General features: G+C 42.6%; 1 protein-coding gene across 1 annotated transcript; it reads right to left on the bottom strand.

Annotated features, from left to right (window-relative positions):
* Positions 1-1,311: 1,311 nt before the first annotated feature.
* Positions 1,312-17,713, bottom strand: LOC109867640 (hyaluronidase-4-like). Its single transcript, XM_020456889.2, has 4 exons — positions 17,612-17,713; positions 4,255-5,251; positions 3,652-3,741; positions 1,312-3,077 (listed from the first exon to the last, which is right to left on the bottom strand). Exons 2-4 carry the CDS (start codon positions 5,212-5,214, stop codon positions 2,610-2,612), a joined length of 1,518 nt encoding a protein of 505 aa, XP_020312478.1. The 5' UTR covers positions 5,215-5,251; positions 17,612-17,713; the 3' UTR covers positions 1,312-2,609.
* Positions 17,714-20,696: the final 2,983 nt, after the last annotated feature.

The following is a 20,696-nucleotide window of genomic DNA, read 5'->3' as shown; positions in this document are numbered from 1 at the left end:
TAGTGATGAAAGTACTTTGGTGCGAAAAGTGCAAATCAAACCCAGAACAACAGCGAAGGACCTTGTGAAGATGCTGGAGGTAACATGCACAAAAGTATCTATATCCACAGTAAAACGAGTCCTATATTGCCATAACCTGAAAGGCAGCTCAGCAAGGAAGAAGCCACTGCTCCAAAACTGCCATAAAAACAGCCAGACTACGGTGTGCAACTGCACATTGGGACAAAGATCATACTTTTTGGAGAAATGACCTCTGGTCTAATGAAACAAAAATAGAACTGTTTGGCCATATTGACCATTGTTATGTTTGGATGAAAAAAGGGGGAGGCTTGCAAGCCGAAGAACAGCATCCCAACTGTGAAGCACGGGGGTGGCAGCATCATGTTGTGGGGATGCTTTGCTGCAGGAGGGACTGGTGCACTTCACAAAATAGATGGCATCATTAGGGAGGGAAATTGTGGCTATATTGAAGCAACATCTCAAGACATCAGTCAGGAAGTTAAAGCTGGGTTGCAAATGTGTCTTTCAAATGGACAATGACCCCAAGCATACTTTCAAACAACAAAGTCAAGGTATTGGAGTGGCCATCAAAAAATCCTGACCTCAAACCTATAGAAAATGTATGGGCAGAACTGAAAAAATGTGTGCGAGCACGGAGGCCTACAAATCTGACTCAGTTACACCAGTTCTGTCAGGAGGAATGGTCCAAAATTCACCCAACTTATTATGGGAAGCTTGTGGAAGGCTACCCTAAAAGTTTGACCCAAGTTCAACAATTGAAATGCAATGCTACCAAATGCTAATTGAGTGTATGTAAACTTCTGACCCACTGGGAATGTGATGAAAGAAATAAAAGCTGAAAAACACATTCTCTCTACTATTATTCTGACATTTCACATTCTTAAAATAAAGTGGTGATCCTAACCGACTTCAACTGTATATGAACCGCTTATCCATACACATTACACATCAACAAAAAGTAAAGCATCCACAAATAAACTTGCCTTATATTGTTGCTACATCAGTTATAAGACTAGCTGTCACGTTCTGACCTTTATTTCCTTTGTTTTGTATTTATTTAGTATGGTCAGGGCGTGAGTTGGGTGGGCAGTCTATGTTTGTTTTTCTATGATTTGGGTATTTCTATGTTTCGGCCTAGTATGGTTCTCAATCAGAGGCAGGTGTCATTAGTTGTCTCTGATTGAGAATCATACTTAGGTAGCCTGGGTTGCACTGTTTGTTTGTGGGTGATTGTCTATGTTGTAGCTTCACGGTCGTCATTTGTTTATTGTTTTGTATACAGTGTCAGTACTTGCTTTATTAAAGATTTACCATGGACACTTACGACGAAGCATTTTGGTCCGATCCTTCTCGCCTCTCCTCTTCAGATGAAGAGGAGGACGGCCGTGACACTAGCCCTTGGAAAGAACATTTGGAGTACATTGTACAGTGCCATCGTGGGTAAACAACAACATGAGCAAAACTTGCAAGATTTTAAACATTTCTATTCTTTCCATTCAAATAAAATATTGGCCATATGTGACATATAATGGTTTACATTCCAGTTTAGTATGAAAATTGTACATAAATCATTTTACACAGTTTTCAACACACATTTCAAGAGTAACCTGTGTAGAAGACACTGAATTTGATGTTGAAAAAAAAAATAGCTTCTAAGTGTCCTAATTAGTATTGACAAAAGTACTAAGGATGAAAGGCAAAGGGTGATGAGATCAAATACCTTGTCTCTTCAATTGCTGGTTACCCTTTCTATCTGCACTTCAAGCTTCAATGTCAGAGTGATAAGTTTGGGATTATTTTTTGAACGGTGAATCGATGAGATGTTCCGTCTGAATATGACTTTGCTTGAACACCAATGTTTGCAGAAAGGTGTGGGAAGGAAACAACTGTCAACCTCCATAGCACCGATGTTGCACAACATTCTTATGTCACCTATTACACATGTGGAAGGTCTTGTGGCCCAAATGTGGTTCCTAACATGATCGCTAAAAAAATACACAAGGCTTTTTCAAATTGCGCAGTGTCTAGGAATTGTTCTACTTTATTGTGCCTTTAATAGCCAAATTAGATCATCTATTGAAATGAATTATCATTCAATGATAGGCTTACCATTAAAAAATAAACTCATTTGAGTTGTGCAAATGTCAAGCTTATTGCTATATGAAACTACACAGTATTAGGGAAGACTGGAGCAAGACTCCCAGATACCTTTTCATTGTCAGTGCTTACAATGGTACCAGTAGTGATAGCGGTGAGGTGACAAGTTAGGAAGTTAGCTCACTTTCAGCAAATAAATGCTGTTGCTGGCAACACATGCTTAAATGCAAAATGACAAAAGAATTGCCCAGATTTTATATTGGTCCCATTGTTATATATAATCAGACTTTACAAATGAAGTGTGTATGAGTTATGGATGTGTCATGTAGTCATTATGCAGGTACCCTTCAAGTAAAGCGTTACCCACTATAATACAGGACCCTGTAGGACGACGGCACAGCATTACATAATACCAGTTCCTATGGAGGTGACTTCAAGCTCTGTCTCCCCAAACAACACAAGACACTTCAAGTGCTATTATCATACCACAGTCACACAAAGGAGACATTCAATAGAAGGAGCAACACCACCAAGCTAAAGCTGTTCCCAGTTTGTGGAGCGGCACTTTCCTTCTGCTCCTTCTCCCCATCCTCCGCCTCTCCCCCCTCGTCCAACTCTCCCCCCTCCTCTTCCTCCTCTTCTGCCACCACCTTGTTCAGGCTATCACACTTCTCCCCGGTGTGTCCCTCATAGCAGTGACAGTGGAATCTCTTGGCCAGTAGTTGGAGCTCATGCAGCGAGTGCTTGCCCGTGACCGCAAAGTCCCCGTCCCCCGAGGGCTGAATGTGGTAGCTGTCTCCGCTCAGGTGGAGGTAGTACGGGGCGTGGAGGTCCCTGCGGACACAGCGGCCGTTGCTCTGGCACAGGAAGTCACTGCAGACCTCTGCGGCCCGTGTCACATTGGTGATATATTGACCCAGGCGGTGTTTGAGGAAGGACTTTACCTTTGTGCAGTTGTGCTGAACATGGGTGAGAGAGAAAGAGGGGGGGGAATGGGAGCAAGAAAGAAAGAAAGAGTAAGCAGAGTAAGCAAAAAGAGTCGACTAACTTTTTTTATCCCTCTTTATATTCATAGCATTAGCATGTAGTTTTGTCCAGATTTTTTAAATACTTTCTACAGCAACTCAAATTTCAAGAGAAGAATGTTTGTAATACACTTAGGAATGCGTGACCTTTCTTCTCAAAGCCTCATTTTGAATGGCAGATGTACACAGGCCTTGGAAGTGTTGACAGTGAAAATAAGTCTAAACCAAATTAAATTGATGTGCAGCATATGCTAAAGGTAGCACTTTATTTTCATAGCTTTAATTAAGGATTTTCCTTTGTCAGAGCTGTTAATTGCCTTATTGCCAGTCTCTTTAGCTCTACCCCATTCTAGCTTGTGTAACACTTTGATAGTCAAACTGTAACACTAATTATACATTATACAAAGGGTGGGTCTAATCCTGGATGCTGATTGGTTAAAACCACATTCCAGCTGGTGTCTTATTATATAATAGATCATATACAGTAAAGATTTATAATGAGACTCACTTTGGATGAAGTGAGGTTGAGGTCTCCCCAGATCACAAAACCTGCAGCCCCCAAAGCAGCACTCTCACCAATGGTGTGGATCAAGTCTGTCTGCAATACACACAAAGACACGCACACAGGATATTCCACCACATTCTATATTACACCAGATGTTGAACTTCTTTGTACAGCCACAAGATGGTGCTAATGTCTCCTCAAGAGAGGCAGGATTGCCTGCACTCAACTGACTAGACAGTTCACTAAGTAGTGTTGACTGCTGAGAGAGACAGAGAATGGCAAGATAAATTTAAGAATTCATTAAGAAATAAATGATGTCATTACTGATCCTGTATATAAAGGATTACACAGGTTTTATAGTGTGGAATATTAATCAGTGAATTACAACCCTATTTGGATCATGTATTATGAAGTGCAATGTTTTGTTCTAGCCCAACTAAAACACACCTGGTGGCCTTGATGATTAGTTAATTTGTTGAATGAGATGTGTTAATGATGGTCTGGATTTTTTTTAAACTACACATCCTGTAGCTCTCCAGGACCAGATTGATAACCAACTGGTCACTTGATTTTAGACCTTTGGGTTACTAAGTGTAGCAGTCTTACCGTGGTGAGGAAGGCCATAGCCTCATCCCTGTACCCTAGGCGTGTGTACACAAATGTGGGCAGCTCAAAGTCGTGCGAGGTAAGCCCAGCTATCCTCAGAGACTCCAGCACCCTGAACTGGGAGAAATGGAGGTTGCTGACACTATCTTTTTGACTCTTCCTGATAGCCACTGAGGGGAACAATGCTGTGCTGCTATTCCACAACCAGAGCAGCTCGTCGTTACGCAGGCTCTCTAGCAGGGGGCAGGAGCCTGTGTAGTTGTGCTCATGCAGGTTGTAGTTGTGGCAGTCTGGGTAGAGGTAGAAGCCCCAGAGTCCATTGGGGCGAAGGCGCGTCCCTAGCTGGACTGTCCTCTGCATGAATGCCTGGCCACTCCTCTCAAAGCGTTTTCGTGCCAGCACCTCAATTTGTGATGGAGTCACGTTGACATAGGCCTGTGTGATCATCTCCCGGGACTTGCATCGGTAGATGTCCTTCTTGTGCCAGTTGCGGTTCCACTGAGGCCGCCAATACTCCCAGTCGATGACTGCCAGTCCAGCAAAGTCCTCAGAGGGGATAAAATGGACGATGTCCTTGTACGTCTTGAGGAGGTGGGCCTCCAGGCTGCAGTTCTGGGGGAGGCCTCCATTGATGGGGACGCCCTGGTCCGTGTAAAAAGGGTAGAGGCCCAGCCGATTGGCATAGAAAATGGTGACATTCTGGCCAGTGCGGATGGCCCGCGGGCTGCCACTGATGTGGAAGAGTTGCTCCAGGTTGGTGTGGACATTGTACTTGACAGTGCACAGGTCCAGCGGTGCATTCCAGGCAGCAATGAAGGGCTTGCGGCCCACCAGGGGCAGCTTGGCGGGCTTCTGGCCAAAGACGGCATGAAAAAGTGGCAGGAGCCAGAAGCAGGTGAGGGCACAAGCCACAGGCACGACGTGGTGATAGTGGCCACCGCTGACGGGCAACATGATCATCCTGGGGCTTGGTTCAACTGAAGGGGTCGTCAATCATCTTGGAGAGAAAAAGGAAGAAGGGAGAGAGTAAGATAGTGGATGATTCAGACAGAATAAGGAAAGAGAGAGAAAGGGAGGGAGAGAGGGAGTGAATGATATAGAGGGCTGACGAAGAGTGACAGAGAGGGAGGGTGGGGAAGAGAGTAAGAGAGAGATGCAGTGAGTGAGAAAGGAAGAGAGAGGACATCACAGATCATAGATTAGGAGTCGTTTGATCATGTAGTGTTTCACAATAATGTTAATCAGCTTAAAGAATATTCAATATTGTACAACAATGTTAATCAGATTACAATATAGCCTTTACGACAGTGCAGGATGTTTCCACAGAGGCGAAGAGTTTGCACCAGTGCTTAAAACTTGTTGAGGATAGGGGGCAGTATTTTCACTTTGGATGAATTGCGTGCCCATAGTGATCTGCATCCTACTCTGTCCTAGATTGCTAATATATGCATATTATTATTACTATTGGATAGAAAACACTCTGAAGTTTCTAAAACTGTTTGAATTATGTCTGTGAGTATAACAGAACTCATAGGGCAGGCAATCTTCCAAACAAGAAGTGAATGTGGGGCATTCTGAATGTGGGGCAACTTTGACATCATCGCCCCCTCCTTTCCCAACAAGATATGGATCTGGTAGCACTTCCTACGCCTTCCACTAGATGTCCTCATTCAGTAGAAACTGGTATGGAGCATTTGCTGTGAACTTTGACCGAATGGGAGGGGAAATAGTCAGTGTCCCGACAGAATGCCATTTTCCTGTGGTGCATTTCTCTGTGGGTGCTACCGCCTTTCCATTTGGCTCCAGCTGAAAACGTATGATCCGGTTGGAACGTTATTGGATATATATGATAATAACATCCTGAAGATTGATTCTCTACTTAGTTTGACCAGTTTATTCGACCCGGAATATATATTTTGGAAGTTTTCGTGCGAGTTATCCTGGACCAGCAGTCAGTTTTTGGGCACGTGAGCTGAAAGTGATAGCAACTGCAGCTACTTGGACACTAGTATTGGAAATTATGGAACAAAACAATGATTTATTGTGGAACTAGGACTCCTTGCACTACATTCTGATGAAAGATCAAAGGTAAGGGAATATTTATGTTGTAATTTCGTATTTCTGTTGACTCCAACATGGCAGAGAAATACTTTTACGTCAGAGCGCCGTCTCAGATTATTGCAATGTTAGTCTTTTTCCGTAACATTTTTAAAAAATCTGACCCAGCGGTTGCATTGAGAACCAGTGTATCTTTAATTATATGTAGAACATGTATCTTTAGTCAAAGTTTATGATGAGTATTTCTGTTATCTGGCGTAGCTTTCTATAATTCCTCCGGATATTTTGGAGGCAGTTCTGAACATGACGTCAATGTAAACCGAGATTTGTGGATATAAATATGCATATTATCGAACAAAACATAAATGTATTGTGTAACATGTCATATGAGTGTCATCTGATGAAGATTTTCAAAAGGTTAGTGATTCATTTTATCTCTAATCCTGCTTTTGTGACTATCTTTGGCTGGAAAAAATGGCTGCGTTTTCCTTTTGATTTGATGGTGGTCTAACATAAATATATGTTGTGTTTTCGCTGTAAAACATTTAAAAAATCGGACATGATGGGTAGATTAACAGGATGTTTATCTTTCATTTGCTGTATTGGACTTGTTAATGTGTGAAAGTTAAATATTTCTAAAGAATATTTTTGAATTCCCTGTGCCACCTTTTCAGCTGAATGGGGGAGTTCCCTGAGGGGAAGGAGGCTGACGTTTTACGTGGTTTTTGTTCATTTATTTGCATTGTTTGTAACTTTTTTTTAAAACTTATTTTGTACATAATGTTGCCTCTACCGTCTCTTATGACCGAAAATAACTTCTGGACATCAGGACTGCGATTACGCACCACGGACTGGCAGAATCATTTTTTTCCTTCAGACGAGCCCCACGCGAATGATATACTGCTTTCTCGGGAACAGTCCCAGATCCCCGTGATTTGCGCGAAGAGGAGGCAGAGAAAAAGGGGCCAAAGGGTGAGCTGCCTTCTGAGAATTCGTAGGCGATCAAATAACCCCCACCTCCTTCCATTCTGCTTGCAAACGTGCAATCTGTGGAGAATAAAATCGATGACCTACGCGGGAGATTAAACTACCAACGGGACATTCAAAATTGAAATATCTTATGCTTCACGGGGTCATTATCAACATACAGCTGGCTGGTTATACGCTGTACCTACAGGATAGAACAGCAGCGTCTGGTAAGACACACTATCTACCTAGAGAGTTTTCATCTGCATTTTTCATAGCTGCTTACATACCACCACAGATTGAGGCTGGCACTAAGACAGCATTGAATGAACTGTATTCCCCCATAAGCAAACAAGAGAACTCTTACGCAGGGAAACTTATATCAGGTTTACCAAATTTCTATCAGCATGTTAAATGAGGGAGAAAAAAACTCTGCACCACCTTTACTCCACACACAGAGACGCATACTCTCCCTCGCCCTCCATTTGGCAAATCTGACCATAATTCTATCCTCCTGATTCCTACTTACAGGCCAAAATTAAAGCAGGAAGCACCAGTGACTTGGTTGATAAAAAAGTGGACAGATGAAGCAGATGCTAAACTACAGGACAGTTCTAGCACAGATTGGAATATGTTCCCGGGATTCCTCAGACGGCATTGAGGAGTATACCACATCTGTCATTGGCTTCATCAATAAGTGTATCGAAGATATCATTCCCACAGTGACCGTACATACATATCCCAACCAGAAGCCATGGATTACAGCCAACATCTGCATTAAGCTAAAGGCTAGAGCTGCCGCTTTCAAGGAGCGGGACTCTAACCAGGAAGCTTATACGAAATCTGACGAACCATCAAACAGGCAAAGCATCAATTCAGGACAAAGATCGAATCGTACAACACCGGCTCTGACGCTCGTCGGATGTGGCAGGGCTTGCAAACCAAACTACAAAGGGAAGCACAGCCGAGAGCTGCCCAGTGACACGAGCCTACCAGCCGATGTGAGTAACACCTTTAAACAGGTCAACATTCATAATGCCGCAGGGCCTGATGGATTACCAGGACGTGTACTGCGAGCATGCGCTGACAAAATGCCAAGTGTCTTAACTTACATTTACAACCTCTCCCTGTCCGAGTCTGTAACACCAACATGTTTTAAGCAGAACACCATAGTGCCTGTGCCCAAGAACACTACGGTAACCTACCTAAATGACTAACGACCCGTAGCACTCACTTCTGTAGCCATGAAGTGCTTTGAAAGGCTGGTCATTGCTCACATCAACTACATTATCCCAAAAACCCTAGACTCACTCCAATTTGCATGCCCCAACAGATCCACAGCTGATGCAATCTCTACTGCATTCCACACTGCCCTTTCCCACCTGGACAAAAGGAACACTTATGTGAGAATGCTATTCATTGACTAAAGCTTAGCGTTCAACACCATTGTGCCCTCAAAGCTCATCAATAAGCTAAGGACCCTGGGACTAAACACCTCCCTCTGCAACTGGATCCTGGACTTCCTGACGGGCTGCCCCAAGGTGGTAAGGGTAGGTAACAACACATCTGCTATGCTGATCCTCATCACAGGGGCCAATCAGGGGTGCATGCTCAGTCCCCTCCTGTACACTCATGACTGCACGGCCAGGCACGACTCCAACACCATCATTAAGTTTGCAGATGACATAACAGTGGTAGGCCTGATCACCAACAACGACGAGACAGCCTATAGGGAGGAGGTCAGAGACCTGGCTGTGTGGTGACAGGACAACAACCTCTCCCTCAACATGATCAAGACAAAGGAGATGATTGTGGACTACAAGAAAAAGAGGACCGATCATGCCCCAATTCTCATCGATGGGGCTGCAGTTGAGTAGGTTGAGAGCTTCAAGTTCCTTGGTGTCCACATCACCAACAAACTAACATGGTCCAAGCACACCAAGAAAGTCATGAAGAGGGCACGACAAAACCTTTTCCCCCTCAGGAGACTGAAAAGATTTGGCATGAGTCCTCAGATCCTCAAAAGGTTATACAGCTGCACTGTCGAGAGCATCCTGGTTGCATCACTACCTGAACGACCCAGTACATCACTAGGGCCAAGCTTCCTGCCATCCAAGACCTCTATACCAGGCTGTGTCAGAGGAAGGCCCTAATAATTGTCAAGGACTCCAGCCATAGACTGTTCTCTCTGCTACCACATGGCAAGTGGTACCGGAGCACCAAGTCTAGGTCCAAGAGGCTTCTAAACAGCTTCTACTCCCAAGCCATAAGACTCCTGAACATGTAATTAAATGGCTAACCATACTATTTGCATTGCCCCCCACCCCTCCCCCCCTTTTACACCACTGCCACTCTCTGCCACTCTCTGTTGTTATCATCTAATAACTCTACCTACTCTCCCTACATGTACATATTACCTCAACTAACCAGTGCCCCCGCACGTTGACTCTGTACCGGTACCCCCCCTGTATATAGTCTCACTATTGTTATTTTACTGCTGCTCTTTAATTACTTGTTACCTTTATTTCTTATTCTTAACCGTATTATTTAAAACTGCATTGTTGGTTAGGGGCTCGTAAGTAAGCATTTCACTGTAAGGTCTACACCTGTAGTATTCGGCGCATGTGATTAATACAATTTGATTTGTTAGGTCAGTAATATGAGTGATTAAGTGAGTTTCTGTTTTTATTTCATTTATTTGCAATAAACATGTTTAATACGCAAACTGGAAATACAGAATTCCTAGTGTAGTCACCATAAATAAATCTGAATGTTGGCTTGCATGTTGCCAAGGTCTACAGGTCCAAGGTCATAGGCAGGATGTCAGTTGACATACAGGGATCTGACTAAACCATAGGCTTGGCAGACTGCTCATGTCCTCACCACATCTATGTTCCCTGGCCAGAGGGATGCCCACATAGCCATAATCGTTCCTGCCCAGACACCAAACGCCTCTTCCTAAAGCTTCATCGCTCATTGTCATCAGATAACTATTGAGTTTTCTACTGGTGTTTAACAACATTGTACCTGCTGATTTACCTATTTGAGTCAGCCTCAAGCCCACAAGAAAGTACCAGTAACACATACAGTATGTTAAAAAGGCTAAATAGAGAGTTAATGGAATAAATTGTAACATTACATGATATCTTCATATCATGCTTCATAAGTCATGTACAACAATGTGTTACGGTCTAACCTCCCACCTATAGATGGATAAGTCAACGCCCAAGCCACAGTTAGTACTAATGTCACCTGCTGAACCCCCCCCCCCCTCTTACTTTGGTCTTGGGTTGGAAAAAAATTCACCCAAATATCCGAAGAACAACCTAGTCCCCATTTTTATTTTTTTAACAATGAATAAAAAACTAGCACATGCATTATATATAAATAAACCATAATCCAATACCAAATAGCAGCAGGTGCAATTATCAGCAGTTAATGTACAGTTAGCATTATCATTTGGAGACAAATAGCAGCATATTTTTTCCCTTTCCCTCTCTTCCTACGAAGCAATGATAGTTGCTGTGTCTCAGGATGCCCAAACATCTTTTGAAAACTTTTTCAAATAAAGGACAGTAGAGGAGACCATACTTTCAGGAATGTGGGACCACGATTTTGTAAATTCATTGTATATTTTTCTAATGCTAAAGAATTCTGCAACTTGTTTTAACCACGATTGCAAAGTGGGTGGGTTTTTGCTGTTCCAACACATAAGAATACATTTCTTTGCAAAGTATGAAATAGTTATAAGCAACCTTGTCACGTCTGAGTCAAGCTTAATATTTGGCATTTGATTAAGGAGGAAAAGGCTTGCAGATTCTACCAATTTTATATAAAAAATGATCTTCATATGCATGAATAAAACACCAGAAAAGCATTTGCATATTGCACTGCCAAAGTACGTGCAAAATAGTTCCTTTTTTGGTCTTACATTTCGGGCAATTTGTTGAGGTGTCTGGAAACATACTTACAAAAGTAAAACTTGAAAATGAATTTGTAGTTAGATTCCTTAATATTCAAACAAGTAAATGGGTATCGTATCTTGTTACAGATCTTAAGCCAAACCTCATCAAATTCCGTACCTAAATCGTTTCTCCACATCCTTTGAAGAGGGATAAAGGCGGATTCACATTGTCTTGATAATGTACAGTACATCTTATCAATTATTCCTGTGATAGATATATATGTGGTTGTTAATTCTTCAACTTCTGACAACTGAGATCTCAGCTTTCCTTATTTGATAATCATAAGGATAACATTGTGATTTGAAGATACTATTTTTTTTTAAGTCCTCTTCTGAAGTCTCACCCTAAATGTCTGTTATCCTCTGAGACATTCAGTGTTTCTGTCATCTCTCCCTTTACCTCATATAGTTTTACAGCTAGCTGGGTTTGGGTGTCTGTCATCTCTCCCTTTACCTCATATAGTTTTACAGCTAGCTGGGTTTGGGTGTCTGTCATCTCTCCCTTTACCTCATATATTTTTACAGCTAGCTGGGTTTGGGTGTCTGTCATCTCTCCCTTTACCTCATATAGTTTTACAGCTAGCTGGGTTTGGGTGTCTAACTTCCACTGTTAGTGGGCTCAAGGCATAATGAAACTTCATCTTCAAGTTATGGTAAAACATGCAGGTGCTTTGTGTTTCACCACAGAATCGTCCTTCCTTCCACCCCTCTCTGTAGGGGCTGGCGCAGGGTACCCCAACTGGCGGCCTTCGGCCCGCTGGTGGCTTTATTTGGCCACCCCAAAGTTCTCTGTTGAATTTTCATTGTTGGACATAAAAAAAACTGTAAAAACACAAGGAAATCAGCTCCAAGTGATTTTAATTTGTGAAATCTGGGTGGCAGGTAGCCTAGCGGTTAAGAGCCAGTAACTGGTGAAAGGTTTGTTTGAATCCCCAGGCCTACTAGGGGAAAAATCTGTCTGTATCCTTGAGCAAGGCACTTAACCCTAATTGCTCCATTAAGTTCTCTGGATAAGAGTGTCTGCTGAATAACTCAAATGGACGTCTTCACGTGAGAGAGACACGTGATCAAATGTAAGCAAGGTTTGAAATTGTTATGTTTTAGTCATATTATATCTGTTTGTGCTTCTTGTGGTAAATTTACGGTCTACAAATGATTTGTAATTATGTTCCGACCCCCCAACCATCTGCTCAAGAAGAAATCAGCCCGTGGCTAAATCTAGTTGATGATCCCTGGCGGTCGACATCACCAGCCTTCTAGCCTTCGCCGATCCACTTTTCATTTTCCATTTGTTTTACACACCTGGTTTCAATTCCCCAATTACATGTTCATTATTTAACCCTCTGTTTTCCCCATGGTTTTTGTGCGTGATTGTTTATGTATGTTCGGTCCCTTATTGTGGGCTCGGTATTACGACATGTTATTGGAATATTTGAGTAAAGTTACTTGTGTTACTCATTTCTGCTGTCCTGTGCCTGACTCCTCTGCACCAGCTACACCCTGACCACCACACGAGGGGTTGAATGGGTGATGGTCGGATCCTTGTATGGGTACACCTAATTTACATTGACATTTAAATCCCCCCATCGACATTAAAGTATGGTGTCTTTTTTACACTGTTATTTGTTTTTCTTTGCCATTACTTCCATGTCGTTTCACTTTCCTCAAGTATTTTGCTGTACATATTTGGTGAGAAAGAGCTGCTTTCACATTTCAAAGACAGCCTTTGCTAAAGTTGAAATTCAGCAGTATATAATGTCTGGCACTTAAAAAGGGCTTTCCGTTTCAGCTGATGAGGGAAACCACTTTCTCTGAATGATGTTTGAAATCTTGCAGGGGGATGGGGATCAGTGTAGACTACTGATTCAGTCTGCTCAGGGATTGGTGGTGGTGTGTGTGTTTGGGGGGGGGGGGGGGGGGGGGGTGTACATCACAGGAGGTTGGTGGCACCTTAATTGGGGAGGACGGGTTTGTGGTAATGGCTGGAGCGGAATTTGTGGAATGACCTCAAAAACATCAAACATATGGTTTCCATGCATTTGATGCCATTCCATTTGCTCCATTCCAGCCATTATTATGATGCATCCTCCCCTCAGCAGCCTCCTGTGAACATGCTTCCAGACATACAGACTCCTTCAGATAGACACCACACGTATTGAACTAACAATGTATCTCAACATTATAAGTTCCAGAATCAGAAGGTTGAACTGTGTGAGTGAGTGTGTGACGCATGGTGGGGAATAGGGGCATGAAGGACAACAGAGGAGTCCCTTAGTGTTTATGTTATTGAGTGGAAAATGCCTGGCTAAAAGCTGAGGCTCTGGTGTATAACCAAGAGGGGGAGAGATAAACCACATCCTGTGAAATCAGTCTATTCCTTTTCAGCAAGCCCCATGGGTTAACTTTACTGTATATTACGTACAGTTGATACAAACTGTTTAGAGTACAGTTTGATTTAGACTATAAAATGAATGGGTATAATAAATATTAGTTGTTTAAATGTACTGTTCATTATCTGTGTTATAAAAATTGACTAACACTTTCCAAGAAGAAGCAACCACAGATTTTGTGTATCGGAAAGAGCATATAAGTTTGGCTGACTTTCAAATTGAATGATTTAACTTCACTTCCCAGAACCCGCATCCCTATCTGGTAGCAATTAAGATAAGAGTTTGTTGATGACTGTGGTTTACATAGAATCCTTCTGACCAACATAAACAACTTCTAAAACTAATACGTATGTCTTCTAGCCAATTACATTAGATTTTCTTTACAATTTAAAATACATAAACATGTGCTGCACCTCAGCAAAAGATACATATACGAAATACTGTCGAGGATCCAAACACAGTAAAGTCAAAATACTTGTTTCCATTGTGGTCCCCTTTGTTGGCAAGGGCAGCAGGGCAAAAAACAAGTGACATGGGCAACAATGTCAAAGTATTTACATAAATAGAGGGGTCTGAAATGGTTGACTCCCTTGATAAAGATGAGCAATAATGACTGTATAAAATAAATAATTGAAATACTGAGCTACTGTCTATTGTGTTGCCAAACAAATGGGGGGAATTCTATTATTTGAGATTTATACAAATGCTCAGAGAAAGAGATTTTGTTTAAGAAGTAATATTTGTTTTTCTCTCAAAAGGTATGGGTCCAAATGATTGATTCTTGTAAATACATTTGTCAGAAGTGTAGCATATGCTCCCATATTCCTAGTGTGTAATGACTACATAAAGCTTGTGACTTGTTGGATGCATTTGCAGTTTGTTTTGGTTGTGTTTCAGATTATTTTGTGCCCAATAGAAATTCATGGTAATTAACGTATTGTGTCATTTTGAAGTCACTTTTATTACAAGAATAGAATACGTTTCTAAACACTTCTACATTAATGTGGATGCTACAGTACCATGCTTATGGATAATCCAGAATGAATCGTGATTAAGTATGAGTGAGAAAGTTACAGAGGGTCAAAGACCATACCCCCATGCCATGCTAACCTCTCACAATTACAATAACAGGGGAGGTTAGCATGTCTTTCAGACCCCACTGTATATGCAAATAGGCAAACATACACACTTAGCAAGTCACTTACTAGCGCAGGGTGGTTTACATCATTAACCAAGCCCTGCATGAGTGTTTGAACCTATGACTGGCAGAAACAGTTTTTATCCCAGCCGGGAGTTTGTTATGCTCTATCATTACCATATATAAAAACTAGGTCTGTGTAACACTCGTCAATATGGGTAGACCAAGGCGCAGCGTGATTTGGGTTCATCATAATTTATTTTAATGTGAACCAGCAACAAAAACAATAAAGAGAAACGAACGAACGTACAGCCTTGTAGGGCTCAAAAGCAACAATACAAAAACAAGATCCCACAAACAACAGGTGGGGAAAAGGCTACCTAAATGTGATCCCCAATCAGAGACAACGATAGACAGCTGCCTCTGATTGGGAACCATACCAGGCCAACATAGAAATACAAAAACTAGACCACACATAGAAATAATAAACTACAACACCCCCCAGTCACGCCCTGACCAACTCCACCATAGAAAATAAAGGCTTTCTATGGTCAGGACGTGACAGTCTGCCCAGTACAACTCTTAATCTAATGGTGGAATGGCATCAAGTACATCAAACATATGGTTCCCATGGCACATCTACCTAGCCTAATCTTAGAACCAAATACTATTGACTCCGTTTTCCCCCAAATGAAGAGACAATTTGTCCAGTTATGCACTAAGCTGGCTTTCTATCAAACTCTTTGTCTTTGTGTGAGACTGAAAGAGCTTCATTTTCTGCATACAAAAAAAAGAAGCTGACAGCAAGCTGGAACAAGCTGATTTCATATCTTTGATATATCATCTACGATTCACAGTCGTTGTTTTAATCCTCTCTGTATATCTTACTAAATGTTTATATACGGAAGCACGAGTGTTGGAACGTCTATTGGATCACGAACTCTCACTGTAAACTGAAATGTAGACTTAAAGTGATTTGTAGGAGATAATGTGACTGGAGATGTTTATCCCGTTTTACTTCATTTAAAACTGTGAGTTTTGAAATAGGTTGGAGCAGCACCCGGCATAACCAGGGGTACTGAGAGGAGGAGGGGGGGGGGGGGGTTGAGAAATGCTGAGCTAATATGCTGTCTTTTTGGTTTGAGGTGGATCGTTCCCTGCTGGATGGCTAAAATAGCTGGGTGACCTAAGAGAAACCATGAAGACAGTACTTTTGGTGATTTGATGCGCTCACCACAGCAATTTTGTTTTCCCAAGGACAGAGAAAGGAAACAGAAAATTAAATTGTAACAGACAGACAGTTGATAGCAAGAACAAAGACAAATAGAGAGAAAGATAAAGAGGGTCCGGAGGACAGAGACAGAGAGCGACAGAGAGGGAGAAAGAGAGAGAGGGTCCGGAGGACAGAGACAGAGAGCGACAGAGAGGGAGAAAGAGAGAGAGGGTCCGGAGGACAGAGACAGAGAGCGACAGAGAGGGAGAAAGAGAGAGAGGGTCCGGAGGACAGAGACAGAGAGCGACAGAGAGTGAGAAAGAGAGAGAGGGTCCGGAGGACAGAGACAGAGAGCGACAGAGAGGGAGAAAGAGAGAGAGGGTCCGGAGGACAGAGACAGAGAGCGACAGAGAGGGAGAAAGAGAGAGAGGGTCCGGAGGACAGAGACAGAGAGCGACAGAGAGGGAGAAAGAGAGAGAGGGTCCGGAGGACAGAGACAGAGAGCGACAGAGAGGGAGAAAGAGAGAGAGGGTCCGGAGGACAGAGACAGAGAGCGACAGAGAGGGAGAAAGAGAGAGAGGGTCCGGAGGACAGAGACAGAGAGCGACAGAGAGGGAGAAAGAGAGAGAGGGTCCGGAGGACAGAGACAGAGAGCGACAGAGAGGGAGAAAGAGAGAGAGGGTCCGGAGGACAGAGACAGAGAGCGACAGAGAGGGAGAAAGAGAGAGAGAGAGTGAGAGATAGCTAAATGTATTTGTAAGACAGAGCACATGATGAGAGAGAGTGGCAGACAGACACAGAGATTAACGCAACACCTCAGGTTGTGCCAGTACCTTTACCCCCTCAGTGAACTGTTCCCTACAGGAAGCAGCCAAAACATTGTCAACACAATCTGTCAGTCCTGCAGAGTGTCTGGCCCATCTCTCTGCTTGTGTGAGGGCATAACTCATCCCTCGTCACTATTATCCCAGAGAAGCGCTTTATCCACGAGCTAAAATCCCCTCAGGTATTTAGTTACCTAACGCTCTTCTCAGAGACCATTGTTAATACTCTTATTTTCAACCCCATAGGTTGCATTGTTACTGTTTTGTTTTTAATGTGTGAAGAGAAGATGAAAATATCTGCAACCCTGAAATGAAATGTCAATTGAATTCCGCTGTTAAAAATGCTTGTCTCGCTAACCTCGATCTCACCTCTTACCTCTCTGTTTGAACTTTGAAATGTCCCTTTTCTTGCGTTAAGTATGAACATGAACAAAGACGGCAGACATTAAAAGAGGTTGTAGGAACGAGAGCCGTCTAAGGCACAGTGACAGACTTGCAGTGTGTCGTAGTGTATGAGTGAAACACCCCCCCCCCTGGACTGGTCCGAAAACAGAACTTTTCCCATGCTACAATGGCATCCTTAAGGCCACCTCTTCCTGCCACTGCAGAGTGATTTAAAAAAAAAACACCTGCGTTATCTAAACGTCAAGCTGCTGTTGTGCCACTACAACAACTTTTGACCCAAGCTGGAAAGCTGTTTAGCAAAAGCTTAGTGTTTAAAAACATTGAAAAAGTTGCTAAGCTTTTTTTGTTTTGGTGTGTTAGGGCTATGTCAGAATATGACAAATTAGAAAGATCTCTCACCTGTAGATTCCGTATGGCGACCATCACTGTCAGCCAATCCAGGGGGAGGCACAGGGATTGTGCCCCTCTCCATCTGTCCCACACTCTGGCATTCCTTTACTCTGTCTGACACACAATCCACCCACCACACTTATATACAGTGAAGGAAGAGAGCGAGGGAGAGGGAGCAGGAGAGGGAAAGCGAGAGTTTCCTGTGACGGGGTAGAAACCACCACCACCAAGCTTGATCTTACACCACAACACAGCGATTAGTTGGGAGGGAGGGAGGAGTGGAGCGGAGGAGGAGAGAAGGATGAAGGGAGGGAGAGCTTTAAATCCCATTGACTGATCTGAATGTGTAAGTCTGATCCTCTCTAGAACTTCTTACAATCATCCACATCAATCAGTATTAGCCGGGTTTACATATGGATGAGTGTGAGTGTGTCTGTGTGTGTGTTTGTTTGAGGGTCTCCTGGCCTTCATGTGAACCAGTGTGCTTTCATGTCGCAGAATTAGCCAACCTTTGTTGTGGGACAACCTCTACCGTGAAAGGTACAGTAGAATTCAAATTTAAGTGTTCTGCTATTACATGTTAATAGATAAGGAAAACCTTTGTACGTTGTGATCCTTTGTAAATTAAGGCAACCAATGAGGGACTATGACATAATCAGTATTAGCCAGGTTAACATATGGATGAGTGTGAGTGTGTCTGCGAGTGTGTCTGTGTGTGTGTCTGCGTATGTGGATGTGTGTACGTTGTCATCCTTTGTAAATTAAGGCAACCAATGAGGGACTATGACATAATGTTGACATCCAATGAGGACAGATAACAGGTTGTAGGTCTGGGAATTCAGAAAGCCAATAGGAGGCCGTATCAGATTTGATGGCTGTAGTTAGATGGATACATTTCATTTTGTGAGTAGGAGTAATGAGTGTTGCTGCATTCACCTGCTATCGGAGTTATCAGTAGCTCCTAGTTCCCAGTGGGAAATGTTTATTGAATGACCCTCCAAGTTGGAATTAGAAGTGGGAAACTCTAAGAAAATGTTGCTACCTGAGGTTCCGAGTTGTGACATCTCACCGCTGACTCTTTACCTTGTCAACAATATGGATAATGTAGCTAGTCTGACCATATTGTACATGTTAAGCAAGCTAGCCAACTTTATTATTAGCAATGTTATCAAGCTAGCTAAAATCTTATAATTTGAAGACTTGTTCCAAATTCAAAAGCACTTGAACACAGTCATGTGTAAATGTAACCATACCATTACAGATGTAGGATCTTAATTGGATCACTCTGTTGCAGGATAACTTTCCTACAATACAGGCAATTTAAAACGTGTAGTGTATTTAAGCCTTCTGAAGATGGTAATTTCTACTTAGAAATTTCAGACTTGAATCACCCCTATTGCTGCAGAATTATTTCCCTGCCTCAACTTAAGATCCGACATCTGTTGCATTACTGCATGTCTACTTTGAACACATTATTCTGAGTAAACTCTTGACAAGCTTATCCACCTGCGTGTTAAGAACAGATATTGAATCTGTATAAACCTGTTTGAATGATATTCCAAATATTCAAGAGGGTGGATTTTTGAGTGTCCAGAGGAGTATAAATACCAGTGCCACCTGTCTTGCCTTATGTTAGAGCTGGTGCTCCACATGAGCTGAACATGATCTTCCTGTTCATTGACTATCAAGTCTAATTCAAATCAAAGCCAATTCAAAATTCCAGTTTCCGTTTATGCTACTCAACTTTTACACGAGACAGCTTCTCACACAGAACAGATGTAGGATCTTAATTTTATAACCCTGTTGCAGGAGAACTGTAATGAGTACGATGGGAGACGTGGTTGTAGGTGCAGGGCGCAGCAGGTGTATTAATAAAAAGACCACAGGAGGCAGGAAGCTGGGTCCAGGGGCAGGCATAAGGTCATACACAGGGACTCCAAAGGGTAACAGTACAGGCAGGGGAAAGGCTAATAATGTAGTCCGGGAGATCAGGCAGGCAAAAGTACAGGCAGGGAATAGGCAAAAAGGCATCAAAGAACTGAACTCAATGTGTAATTGACAGGTGTGTGAACAGGTGATCAGAATTCAGGTGATTGGGATCTGGAGAGTGAGCTGCGTTCAGGGGATCTGTGTTTGAGAGTGAGTTGGAAGCAGACGTTACAAAAACCTTCCTGTAATGTATTTGAGGTTTTAATTCTTCTAAAGTTTGGAATTTCCACTTAGAAATGTGTTTATTTTCCCTGACAATTTATTTTTAAATGTCCCCTTATCTGAGATTTACTGCAGCCCTCATTCTCCAGATACAATACCCGTTCTGCCAGTCACATTCTGTTTTTATTTATTTATCCGTTATTTTACCAGGTAAGTTGAGTGAGAACACATTCTCATTTGCAGCAACGACCTGGGGAATAGTTACAGGGGAGAGGGGGATGAATGAGCCAATTGTAAACTGGGGATTATTAGGTGACCGTAATGGTTTTGAGGGCCAGATTGGGAATTTAGCCAGGACACCGGGGTTAACACCCCTACTCTTACGATAGATGCCATGGGATCTTTAATGACCTCAGAGAGTCAGGACACCCGTTTAACGTCCCATCTGAAAGACGGCACCCAACACAGGGCAGTGTCCTCAATCACTGCCCTGGGGCATTGGGATATTGTTTAGACCAGAGGAAAGAGTGCCTCCTACTGGCCCTCCAACACCACTTCCAGCAGCATCTGGTCTCCCATCCAGGAACTGACCAGGACCAACCCTGCTTAGCTTCAGAAGCAAGCCAGCAGTTAAAGGTCCACAAAGCACAAACATCCTTGTCTGTGCCCAATAATGTTTTGTGCTGCTGCCATGTTGTGTGCTACCATGTTGTCATGTGTTGCTTCCATGCTATGTTGTTGTCTTAAGTCTCCCTTCATGTAGGGTTGTGTGTCTTGTCATATATAGGACATTTTTAGTCCCAGCCCCCATCCTCACAGTAGGCCGTCATTGTCAATAAGAATTTGTTCTTAACTGACTTTTATTTAAAAGGCTAAATAAAAAAAGGAAAGACAAACAATATAATATGAATAAATCAATAACTTTATTGAAACAACTTTTAGG

This window comes from Oncorhynchus kisutch, linkage group LG22 (genome assembly GCF_002021735.2).
Source record: "Oncorhynchus kisutch isolate 150728-3 linkage group LG22, Okis_V2, whole genome shotgun sequence".
NCBI lineage: Eukaryota > Metazoa > Chordata > Actinopteri > Salmoniformes > Salmonidae > Oncorhynchus > Oncorhynchus kisutch.
The sequence above is the reverse complement of the archived record's forward strand: the minus strand, read 5'-3'. Positions and strand labels throughout refer to the sequence as shown.

Excerpts from the sequence above, each read along its gene's own strand:
- LOC109867640 (XM_020456889.2), bottom strand. The coding sequence starts at position 5,214 with ATGATCATGTTGCCCGTCAGCGGTGGCCACTATCACCACGTCGTGCCT. Across the intron at positions 3,742-4,254 it reads CTATGGCCTTCCTCACCACG|ACAGACTTGATCCACACCAT; the intron begins GTAAGACTGCTA and ends TGTGTATTGCAG. Across the intron at positions 3,078-3,651 it reads TCAACCTCACTTCATCCAAA|CACAACTGCACAAAGGTAAA; the intron begins GTGAGTCTCATT and ends ACCCATGTTCAG.